Source organism: Cibotium barometz, chromosome 63, assembly GCF_041138505.1.
Source record: "Cibotium barometz isolate CiBa-2024 chromosome 63, ASM4113850v1, whole genome shotgun sequence".
Taxonomy (NCBI): Eukaryota; Viridiplantae; Streptophyta; class Polypodiopsida; order Cyatheales; family Cibotiaceae; genus Cibotium; species Cibotium barometz.
This window is the reverse complement of record NC_141108.1, coordinates 10,851,482-10,863,841: the sequence shown is the minus strand read 5'-3', so window position 1 is coordinate 10,863,841 and position 12,360 is coordinate 10,851,482. Positions and strand designations below refer to the sequence as shown.

The 12,360-nt window shown below is 44.2% G+C and overlaps 1 protein-coding gene across 7 annotated transcripts in view; it reads left to right on the top strand.

Moving 5' to 3' along the window:
- Positions 1–631: 631 nt before the first annotated feature.
- Positions 632–12,360, top strand: part of LOC147603671 (protein HIRA-like) — a 35,987-nt gene continuing 24,258 nt past the window's right edge. For 3 of the 7 annotated variants that reach the window (XM_086796389.1, XM_086796388.1, XM_086796391.1), the window contains exon 1: positions 849–1,611. Coding sequence is in view for 2 of the 7 variants with exons in the window: in XM_086796387.1 (XP_086652513.1) it covers positions 1,504–1,611 (108 nt within the window). In the remaining 5 variants the exon portion in view is untranslated. Of the gene's footprint in view, positions 1,612–12,360 lie in introns of all 7 variants that reach the window. The other 4 variants (XM_086796387.1, XM_086796386.1, XM_086796393.1 and 1 more) reach the window with 4 other exon arrangements.

Here is a 12,360-nt window from a genome sequence, read left to right as displayed (position 1 = left end):
TTAGTAAAACTCCATGTAGAAAAGCTAGCTTCAATTTCTTTAAATTGATGATGTTTCTGATTAAAAAGGGTTGTGCAAGTCCACAAAAAGGTCAACCATATGGAAGGGATGATGGGCACACACATTATGAGTAAAACTCCCTGTAGAAAAGCTACCTTCAATTTCTTCAAATTTATGATGTTTCTGATTAGAAAGGGTTGTGCAAAGAAATAAACAAAACGGTGAATTGGGTGTTTATGAGTCTCCTTGCATTCATCTTTATATTGTTCATGATGGCTTGCATGGTGCAAATTGCAACACCCTTTCTTTTGTTTGTCGAGCCCCCATAAATCCTTCTTAACTACTCTTCACCTTGTTGTAGCCTCTCTTTGAATTTTCTTTTACATCAAGAAGGATAATAATTGGTCTGAGCATTGAAAACAATAAGACAAAAACTTATGGTCATCTCTCTTAATCTTAGGTGTTATATATATATATATATATATATATGTGTGTGTGAGAGAGAGAGAGAGAGAGAGAGAGAGAGAGAGAGAGAGAGAGAGAACCCTCAAAGATGTGCACTTTCTTTAGCATAAAGGGTCATGTTTGTCATCTAAAGTGTAAAGGAGTCCCCTAAGGTCTTTACACACTTGGATGTGATCCATATTGTTGATGGCTGGTCAAGATTGCCTAGTAACCATTTAATGGATGATGATGATCTTCTTAAATGATGGAAGAAGCTACTAATGGATGGTCAAGATTGCCTTATGGGCCATGATGAACATCTTAGGCTTTGTTTTTGCAACTTGCCCTTTACCATTCAACATTTTTGCAACTTGCCCTTATGATTCAACAACTAATCTCTCACTATACCTAAATGTTGCATACTTTGTTCATGTTAATTACCCTACCCTATATTTGCCAAGAGACAGAGAGAGAGAGAAGTATTTGTGTGCCCCTTACCCGCCAAGATTTTGCTGTCCTTCTAACTAAAGCTACCCTACAACAGCTTCACACACACACTCTTACCCACACTGGCTCTTGGTCCCTGCATGTCACTTTGAGAAGGGTAACCCTACAGTCATGCACAGTGACATGGGTCCTCATGATTTGTAGGAATCGACCTCTTGTTAGGCACTATGATCTCTTTAGCAAGATGGGTCCAGGGCTTACCTTCCTCTTAAGACATTATGAACTGTCAAGTTAACTTGGTCCTCATGATTTGCAGGAATTAACACTACCCTTACGAGATCATGAAGGGCTAAGCGAGTTGGGTCCTCATGATTGGGAGTAATAAGACATTCTGAACGGTTTAAATGAGATGGTTTCTCATGATTTGCCTGCGTTATGGCGTGTTAAGCTGTTTTTGTGAGATGGGTCCTTTTGGACGGTGGAAACTGCTTTTTTTAAACTCTCGTCACTGATTTTGATGGGCAGTGTTGTTAGGGGCCATAGAGTGCAGGGTTTTTGGTCACTGTGTTGGGTTTTTTGATTGTTCTGGAGGGGGATTACACTGAAGGGGAGATGATCGTGGAGAAGCCGACATGGCTCCGTCACGAGGGCCTGCAGATCTTCTCCATCGACATTCAACCGAGCGGCCATCGATTCGCAACAGCAGGAGGGGACCACAAGGTACTCTGTTCTCTTCGTTTATAGTTTTGCTTCCTCGCTTCCGTTACAAAAGGAAGAATTGAACCACAGCAATAATGTAGTTGAACCAGGAGCAGTAATGTAGTAACAGAAAACCCTTCTAGTTTGCTTTCAGTACCAAAAATTTCCAGGATATTCGACTTTTAGAAATCTTTTTTGCAAGCTGAAAAGTTACAATCATCAACCAAAAACTTGCAATCTAAAAGATATACAGATTCTAAGCAACATTTAGGCTACAAATCAAGCCTACAAACTGTGCAGAGTTTCAAGTGGTGTCTGAGTTTCGGACTTGCGACCTTGCTTCTGTGGGGTGGAGTGAAGGGAGTGACCCACTTGGGCAAGAGCCTACCGACATTGTTAGTACAACTCTTAGCTAAAAAAAATGCTCAGAGAGTTTGAATGAGTAGCTTCCTGAGGAAGTCAGAATTTGGTTTTTGACCTTTTTTTGTTGAAAGATGTATATATCTTTACATAGAGTGCACCATGGCTATATGCTGGCTCTTGTGAAAGTTTCCTCACCCCATAGCTGTCAGAGGGTTGCAATGGAATGAGGATGGCAACCCCAAAAACATTTTAAAAATGGCAAAGATGAAAACAAAAACAGATCCCACAGCCATGTCATTTATGCTAGTTGTGTTCCATCGATTGACACATAGGCGTGAGCAAGTTTAAATTAATGAATGTGCAAGGTTGGATTGTGAGCAAGAGGTTGTGCTTAAATGGCAACACCCACGATCTCATTATTGACATCTAGGTAACTAGCCACTAAATCCATATGCTTCTCCGAAAGCTTTGTTTGCATCAAGAAGTACCTGAGGCTTTGATGATTTGTCTTGACCATAAAATCATCCTTAAGCTTGGTAATGCACACATACGAAAGGAACTATCCTTCTTCTGTACTATCAAGACCAATGAGCAATATAGCGAAGAGCTTGGCTGAACCAAACTTCGGTCTAATAGCCTGTCACCTATTTCATTATCTCCTCTTGCTGAGCTCTGAGTACCCTATATGCGGGTCCATTTGGTGGGGGGCTACTCAATACCAAATGAATGTGGTGATTCTCAAGTCTCTCAGGAGGTAACTCTCCTGCAAAACAATCTTTGTATGCATCCAAAAATTTCAGCCTCACTCCTAAGAGTGTGTAACTATACATCATTTTCATGTACAAAAACCAATACGTAGAAACACTCTTTATTAATTTGAACATGAGATACAATTGGGATGGAGTTCCCCTCTTGGCCATCATCAATAACATGCATGCAGCCCTTATGCATAAAAGTAATCCTGTTAGTTTTATACTCCTTGCGTGGGACAATGCGGTGATGTCACGGCTTTCCCAGCAATACATCACATCCCTGCAATGGTACAACCAAGAAATTCTCATGGTCAAGGTACCTATGGATGTGTATGCGTAATTTTCCAAAGATTGGGGTTACTTGCACTTGCTTGCCCACAAAGCGGCCTCTGCCTCTATATGGGGTGCCATAACCCCTACATCAATGTTCAATGCAGATGCCATGTCCACATAAATGAAGTTATTTGTGGCACAACCATGAAACATAAAGAGTACGGGCTGAACCTTGTGCTATCCCCAAGCTTTGCAAACCATCCTCTCTTTGTCTTCTTTTCTTGAATGAACTTGCACATTGGGAGATTTGCCTTTTGTTGCTTCTCATTATCCTAACTCATATGCCTGGGGCGCTCACGAAACATGTGATTTTAGCTACGACATGAGAAGCATTTACCTTCCTTGGCATATTACTCTCTTTGCTCAGAACTTGTGCTTTTCTTGAGAGGCATCCATGCGTTGCCCTTCAACAAAAACTTAAAAGAATGTGAATTGCTAAGGTTATAAAGTCTTAGAGAAATAAACAAAGGTTTAAATGAATACTTACCATGTGTTCACATGCTATGAACCATGTCAGAATACAGGGTATTTGCACGGTTCACGGGTGGGCGTTCCCTGCCTGTGAACCTGACAGACATGTCATAGCAGGCAATCACACGAAAACAAGTCACGTGAAGCAAGCAGAGATGCATGCATATGCATTATGTAATGGATATATCATATATCTTTCGTTTTTGGAACCTATAAATAACAAGTCTTTTCGAGCACGGAATTGGCTCGGTGGGAAGCCTAAACTGAGATCCCTGACAGTGGGTTCCACGTCTTGACCACACTACGGGTGACACAAGGCTTGGCCTCTCGTAGGTGACATGAGTGTTGGCCTCATAGTACGGGTACCTTGAAGCTCCGTGGGCTCTCGTACCTTGGAAGACTACTAGGGCAAAAGGACGAAAGGACTAGATGTACTAGAGATCAAAGCAAAACAACACAGCATGAAATGGGTGAGTGAGTGTATATATGATGGTGAGTGAAAATATGTACAAGAGGTCCTCTGATGTGAGGAGACTCTGTGAAGAAGACCGGTGTAGAAGCAAAGACGATGTCGGAGTTGAAGCACGATCGGTGACGAAGGCTCGCGTCGATGTGAGGCAAAGTGTCATGTGCACAGTGTGTATCTACTGTGTGCTACACGTACGCAAGACTAGCTTCGAGGTTTGGGGAAGCTTGGAGCTAACGGGCGGGCACCCAAGTGTGGACGCCCGATGACCGGCCAAGAGCTTATAAAAGGGTGGCCAAGGTTAGTCATTAGTCATATAGAGTCTCGCAAGATTTGTGAGACTCTATGGTATGAGCCTGGATCTAGTGCAGACGTGCACCTGCTTTACGCAGCCGAGGCTGACAGCAATCTCGAGGCCCGCGAGGGTAGCTTCGTGGCGGTATGGGACGTCGCGAGGTAAAGATTGGTCGGTACGTCAACCTAGTTAGCTCAGCTCATGGCTCGGTGGGGACAACCAAGATTGTGGGCTTGCCCACGGCTGTCATGGTTGGGTGGTCAGTCAGGCTTGCACCCCCTTCTTGTTTATTTGTTTGTTTGCCGGTTTCGAGTCTCGAACCGGGAGCGTTCTACGAGGAGATCCTTCGGGTTTTGACAGTGGTATCAGAGCGTGCCTCGTGAACGAGCAAGTCAGTAGGTAGAGAAGATGAGGTCGAAGAAAGGTACGTGTTCAAGAAGCTTGCTGTTTTGTTTAGGCATGCTGCTGTTTTTTCAGATAGTATGTGTTTTTTCATCAAAGAAACCCGTGATGAGGGTGTAGGTAGATGGTAGGGTTGTTTTTCTTTGCAAGAAGAAGGCTGAAGATGCTTGTGCAATTGCATGAACAAGTCGGGCGAGAAAACAGAAAAAAGAAAGAGCATGTTTGCTTTTGGTTGGACGCGAGAGAGAGCGAGCGAGAGGTGTGAACACTGGGGATCGTTGGCGTGCTGGACGTGGGCTACCGGATGTTGCAGGCGCAAGTATGCAGTCTGGCAGGCGGGAAGGCAGCCGCCCACGCCTACGTAGGCAGGCGCCCACGCCTACGCAGGCAGGCGCCTAGGCCAGGCTGGCAGGCGCCCAAGCCTACAGCTTGTGGCCAGGCCTACGCAGGGGCCACGCCTACGCAGGTAGGATGGCACAGGCGGCCATGGACACGCGGCAGCATACCGGCGGCGGCTCTAATTCCAGGGGGGGGGAAAAAAAGTCCAGAAAAGCATTCGCCGATTTGGGTGCTTTTGGTATTTTAGATTTTTTTTTTTCTAAAAGAGTTTAAAGATCCCTAAGGTTAAAGGTGTTTTTTTTAAAAAGAAAACAGAATATATATATATATATATATATATATATATATATATATATATATATATATAAACAAAAGCAAAAGCTCAAGTTGCTTTTGGGGAAGGTTATATAAACCCCTTAAGTGGGCTTCTTGCCACACATCTCTCGAGTTTTCAAGCTCTCAAGCTCTCAAGTTCCTTAGCACTTTTATTGTGCAAAGATCGAAATTTCTCTCCACTTGCCCTCTTCAAGATGTCGACCCAAGAATCGGAGTTGGAGCCCCTTGTCGAACGCGAAGGCTTGCCGGCTACGGAAGATATCGATGCCAATCTTTTTGACGATTATGTGTCAAAATCTGATTTCCAAGAGTTCAAAGTAGCTCTCGAAGCTTCTTCTTCAGAACGTCAGGCACAAATTGCCGCTCAGATGCAAGCTTTGCAGAACTCCATCTCTCTCTTGACCACTACCCTATCTACTCTTTCGGGTATGGATACCTTGGCCTCTGCTTTAGGCCCCAACATTACTCCAGAACAATTCGGGGGCGAGCAAAAGCAGCGTACCAAGGAGATCGTGGACACTTGGCTACATAAGTGGTAGGTCCATTTTCAGTTTCATCCGTATGATGATGGAAAAAAGATCCAGTTAGCAGAAGGTTTCCTCTCAGGCAAAGCTTTGCTGTGGTGGAAGGAACTCAACTCTAAGCCAACGACTTGGGCACAATTTAAAGACGTCTTCAAGACGGAATTCCTCAAGAAAGAGGATGATTATGATGTTGCCCGGTTTACCGCTTTGACCTTGACCTCGCAGTACCTCACTTATGAGGTCTACCTCCAGAAGTTTAGGGACTTGCAGATGAAAGCTACAAAGATGGATCCCACTACTCTTTTGGGATTCTTCGTAGTAGCCGGTTTACCAGACTCATACCGTTTACAGGTTAAAAATAACAAATGCAAAACATTGGACGAAGCCATTCATTCAGCTCGTATCTATGATGATACAATGGTCTCTTCCAAGTCTAAACCAACTACTGAGCAGGGGAACAAGCATAAAAGAAAGTTCTCCGCACCTATGTCTAACACGACAGAAGGAAAGTCTTCGGACCAACCTTCGAAGAATCCAAGTTTGACTCCAGCGAAGAAGAAACGACTCCTTAAGGCTTTGAAGCTCAAGAAGGAGGGCCGTTGTTTTATCTGCGAAGAAAAAGGACACATGCGTAACGAGTGCACGAAGCAAAAGGGTGCAAAGACCAACGTAGGACCCAAGCCAAAGGCAGCTAACCAGTTGTCTTTGACAGGTATGTCAGTTATTGTACTTTCTCGTCCTAGTGCATGTTCTGATTGTTTGTTCAACTCTAAAGTTTTTGGCTTGCATGATCTTCTCCGAGTTTATGGAGAAGTGAATGGCCATAGAATCCACATTCTTCTAGACCCTGGCAGCTCACACAACTTTGTTAACTATAAACTTGTGTAGAAATTGAGTCTTGATACGACACCCAGCGATCATACCTATGAGGTACGCCTACCTGCGGGAAGGCAAGTATGGGATCGAAAGTTGGAGATGCTACCAATCCGGATTGAGGACTACAAAGATACTCTGGAATGCTATGTCATGCACCTAGAAAATGTAGACTTGTTATTAGGGATTGAGTGGTTTAAGACTCTTCAAGTCCAGATAGATTGGTCTAGTCATATTTTTTCTTTTCAGCATAGGAACACCCAGTATAGTATTTTAGGTGATTGTATACATCCCTCTCAGGGACCTCTTGTAAATACAGTTGATTTTGGAAATATAATGGATTCTTCTTTGTATATCGCTTTCCATTGTGTATTGATTCCACTTTCTTCATTTCTCATACCTACCATGGATGTCGATGAATTAAGCGTATTTGAAAGCAAAGAGTTACAGAAGATACTTGACTCGTTTCAAGATGTATTTCCTAAGAAACTGCCATCGGGTTTACCAGCTGAAAGGGCAATAGATCATCGTATTGACTTGATCCTTGGTGCTTATCCTGTCAGTATTCCACCTTACAGGATGAGCCAAGCTGAAGAAGATGAGTTGGTGAAACAACTCGAAGATTATTTGAGGATGGACCAGATCCGTCCAAGTAAATCACCTTGGGGTGCACCTGTGTTGCTTAGGAGAAAGAAAGACAACACGTGGAGAATGTGTATAGATTACAAGAGATTGAACAAGCTGACAATTAAGAACCGTTATCCTCTTCCTAGATCAGATGACCTGATTGACCGGTTGGCAGGAGCGAAATATTTCACGAAGATAGATTTACGTACTGGCTATCACCAGATACGTATTTATGAAAGGCATGTCGAAAGAATCGCCTTTCGGACTAGGTATGGCCATTACGAGTTTCTCGTATTACCTTTTGGGTTAACCAATGCTCCAGCCACTTTCCAGCAAATGATGAACGATCTTTTTCGTGAACATTTGGGAAAATTTGTGGTGGTGTTCCTGGATGATATTTTGATATATAGTCGTACTCTTGAGGATCATGTTAGACACCTCACGATTGTCTTATCTATTTTAAGTCAGAATCGATTATATGCTAAATTAAGTAAATGTGAGTTTTTTATGATAGAAATCATTTACTTAGGACACAAGATCACTAGAGATGGATTGAGCATTGACAATGACCGAGTTTAGAAGGTTCTGGACTGGCCTATACCGCGAACAGTAAAACAACTTCGTTCTTTTCTCGGTTTTGTTGTTTTTCTTCGGGAATCTGTGCGGGAGTACTCTCAGCTCACACTACCGATGACTGACTTGTTGAAAGGTCGTGGACGTAAGTCAAATCAGCCTATCACTTGGAATAACGATTTGGATATGGCCTTCAGACTTTTGAAAGATTAAGTCAAGGAAGCACCTATCTTAGTATTATCCGTCGGCCTTATGTTCTTGAAATTGATTCCAGTGACTATGCCATCGGGGCTGCTTGATTTCAAGATGGTAGACCTGTTGCTTTTGAAAGTAAAAAGCTAGACGACACTCAATCTCGTTGGCCAACCCTTGAGAAAGAGCTTTATGCTGTGATTCATGCTCTCAAGGTTTGGAGACATTATTTATATGGCTCCAAGTTTGTGGTATTGACTGATCATCAGTCAATCAAGCATGTGTGTGATGCGGATGATTTGAGAGGAAGGAAAGCTCGTTGGGCTGAGTTAATGCAAGATTTTGATTTTGAGATCCGTTATCAGAAAGGGTCCATGAATAGTGTTGCAGATGCGCTTAGTCGAATTAGAGAGGTAAATACTTTGTCGTTCACCGAGATTTCTACTGACTTATTTCAGTCATTGAGAGGGCTTTGCAAGACTGATAGTTATTTTGGTCCATTTTGGCAGAAGATCCAGGATGAGAGCTCATTGATTGACCAAGACTCAATGACTGAGCAATCTACCATTCAGGCTGCAGGAGGCCAGTGGATGATTCGGAATAGTTTACTATTCCGTAATGACAAAATTTGTGTACCACAGATCCCGGACATTCGGTCCAAGATTCTTTAGGAGTGTCACGACACTCCTTTTGTTGGACACCCTGGGGTACACAGGACATTAGCGTTAGTGAAACACACTTTTTATTGGCCAAAGATGAAAGGGTATGCAGAAGATTATGTTCTCAAATGTCAAGTTTGTCAAGCAAATAAAGCTGAACGCTTTAGAGAGGGTGGGTTGTTGCATCCTTTGCAAATCCCAAGTAATAAATGGGAAAGTATTTCCATGGATTTTATTACCGGATTGCCAAGAACGCATCAAGGCCACGATTTTATTTGGGTTGTGGTAGATTGCTTGACAAAAATGGCTAGATTTTTATTGACCCGGAAGACTATTATAGCTACGCAATTAGCACGGCAGTTTATTGAGCAATTGTTTAGATTGTACGGGTTACCGCAGGACATAGTTAGTGATAGGGACTCTAAGTTTACGAGTGATTTTTGGAAACTTGTTTTTGAGAAGTTGGAAACAACTTTGAATTTGAGTTCCTTAGATCATTCTCAATCTGATGGCCAGACTGAAAGAGCGAATCAGATTTTGGAGGATATGCTTCGGGCATATGTATCCAAAAGACAGAGTTCATGGGAGGATTATCTTCCTATGTTAGAATTTGCATATAACAGTACTAAGCATACGAGTACAGGTTTTAGTTCTTTCATGCTTATGTATGGTTTTCAACCTAGATCACCTGTTACAGTAGGATTCTCAGGACTTCAAGAAATCATAGATGTCGAAGACATGACATTTGTTTCACATGAACTTGAAAAGATTCTTGGATTTCGTGAAAGAAGATTGCGTAATACGCTTATCACGGAATACAAGATCAAGTGGAAGGATCGTGTTGAGGAGGACGCTACATGGGAGACATTGACTACTCTCCAGAGAGATTACCCTGGCTTTTTAGTGAGCTCAGGAGTGAGCTCTTAGAGGAAGGGGAGTATGTCATGTGCACAGTGTGTATCTACCGTGTGCTACACGCACGCAAGACTAGCTTCGAGGTTTGGGGAAGCTTGGAGCTAGGCAGGCTGATTGGCAAGCTGAGTTAGGGATAGACTAACGGGTGGGCACCCAAGTATAGACGGGCGGGCGCCCAAGTGTGGACGCCCAATGACCGGCCAAGAGCCTATAAAAGAGTGGCCAAGGTTAGTCATTAGTCATAAAGAATCTCGCGAGATTTGTGAGAGCTCTATGGTCTGGAGCCTGGATCTAGTGCAGACGTGCACCTTCTTTACGCAGCCGAGGTTGACAGCAATCTCGAGGCCCGCGAGGGTAGCTTCGTGGCAGTATGGGACGTCGCGAGGTAGAGATTGGTCGGTACGTCAACCTAGCTAGCTCAGCTCGTGGCTCGGTGGGGACAGCCAAGATTGTGGGCTTGCCCACGGCTGTCATGGTTGGGTGGTGAGTTAGGCCTGCACCCCCTTCTTGTTTATTTGTTTGTTTGCAGGTTTCGAGTCTCGAACCGGGAGCGTTCTACGAGGAGATCCTTTGGGGTTTTGACACAAAGGCACTCCGAGAGGTGGTTGGTGTCGAAGGCTCGCATCGGTGGATGCAAAGGCACTCCGAGGTGGTAGTGGGCAATGGAAGGTGAAGCTCTGGTGACAAGGGTACTGCGGTACCTGAGGGCGGTGATGAAGAGCAGAGAGGGCTAGTGTCCCGAGTGGTGCAGGCTCTGGTGATGAGGGTGCTACAATACTTGAGTGAAGGTGAGCAGCAGAGGGGGCTGCCATCCTGAGTGGTGTAGGCTCTAGGGTGTTGCAATACCTAAGTGGTCACAGAGGGCTGCCATCTTGATGATGTGAGATGGTGAGCAGAGAGGGCTGCCATCCCGATGATGTGAGATGGTGAGCAGAGAGGGCTGTTGTCCCGAGGTGAACTGTAGAAGAAAAACGCAGATGTGCTGTAGCAGAGAGTGGGCCGCTATCCCAAGTTATGAACTGATGAAGCGAATCTATATATATGAGTTGGGCTGCTGGTCGGCCTAGTAAAGGGGCTGTCAGGCTAGCAACACAAGACATAAAAAACTTAAAAATAACCAAATAAATAAGATAAAAATCCCTCTTTAGGGCTGGAAAAATGCCATTTTCACACACCCCCTCTAAGGCCAAAACAGGGACCATGAGAGAAGATGAAGGATAGCGGGGTCCCATACTGACACTCTGGCAGAAGGAATGTATCCCCCTCTGGAAACAAAGTTTGATAAGATCAGAGAGGGAGATCGTGATGGCAAAGGTGGTGAAGATGAGTAGTAGATGTACATGGGTTGATCGTCTCCCAATGTAAGATTTTGAATAGGGCTCTCCATTGACTGAGAAGTAGTCACAAATACGGAAGCGTGTGCACAGAAAACCTTATCCCATACATAATATCATGGCATAATACAAAGCATTTGACAATACATAATCATACTTTGAAACCACTGAATCAACAATATGCAAACCTGCACAAAACATAGTTGTAGGGGCTGAAGTTGGTGGGCCAGCCCCCCCGAGGTATCTTTACCAACAGAGTGTTCCAGTACAAGAGAACGGGTGCCAGAGAGTAAACACTCTTCAGACTGGCACTAGATACATCCAGAATATCATGAAAACAAATCAAACAATTGTCTGAGACTTACAGTCTCAACCTTCCAAGAGTTCCTCGGGCAGAGCCACACTCTAGTATGTGATCACACCATATTCACAAGGAGTGGGCATTTTTAGAACAGGGAATGTTGGGGATGGCAGCATCTTCCCCTTCCCATTCCCGTCCCTTGTCACTCTATGGTCACAGGAATGGCCATTCTGAGGTCTTTTCCGTCCCCGTTCCCCGTCCCCATTTCGCGTCCCATGTGACTATGGATCACACCCTCTAGCAGTGGTGCTGTCCCGAATAATCAGCCATGAAGACCTTGTCTCTGGCCACCTGAAGGTTCCACCCTTAGAGCCACAGGCTTCATGTAGGTTTAGATACTGCTTGCCTTCGAATCTGTACGAAGAACCTTGCTGTTGTTTGCCTTGAACCCAGAGCCTTTGGAGTATCAAATCTCTGCCTTGAAACCTGCTGTACAACAGTCGTCCAGCCCTGTAGAGAGGCCAGAAGGGGTCACCTGCTTCAAGGGAGAGAAGAATCGCTTTTATTTGTAGCCACTATGTAGGCAAACCATCAGCTATATGGCAGCCGTGCAAGGAATCGGCCAGCCCTCAAGAGCTGTTGTGCATGCCAAACTGACACCTGTGTGAAGCGCAAGGTGTTCCACCTCCAAAAACAGTTGAAAATGGGGGCGCCTAGCTGATTTTGGCTTCCCCCTCCTAGAATACAACTCGTGGATCTATTATGGCTTGATGGGCTGCCCTCCTTGAGTATTGGCCAAGTTTCATTAAAAACTGGTCCACTTGATGTCCGCCCAAACTTAAGTGTATGTGAACATTATATAAATTGTCCGCCCGAATTTAAGTGTATGTGAACACCTGCACTCATAAACCTTAGTATAATAAAATATAAGCTGTAAATTGAGTTTGGGGTCACTTACCACCTGCAAAACACATAAGACCACCGCCTCAGTCCCACATAGGTGCGCACACATGCG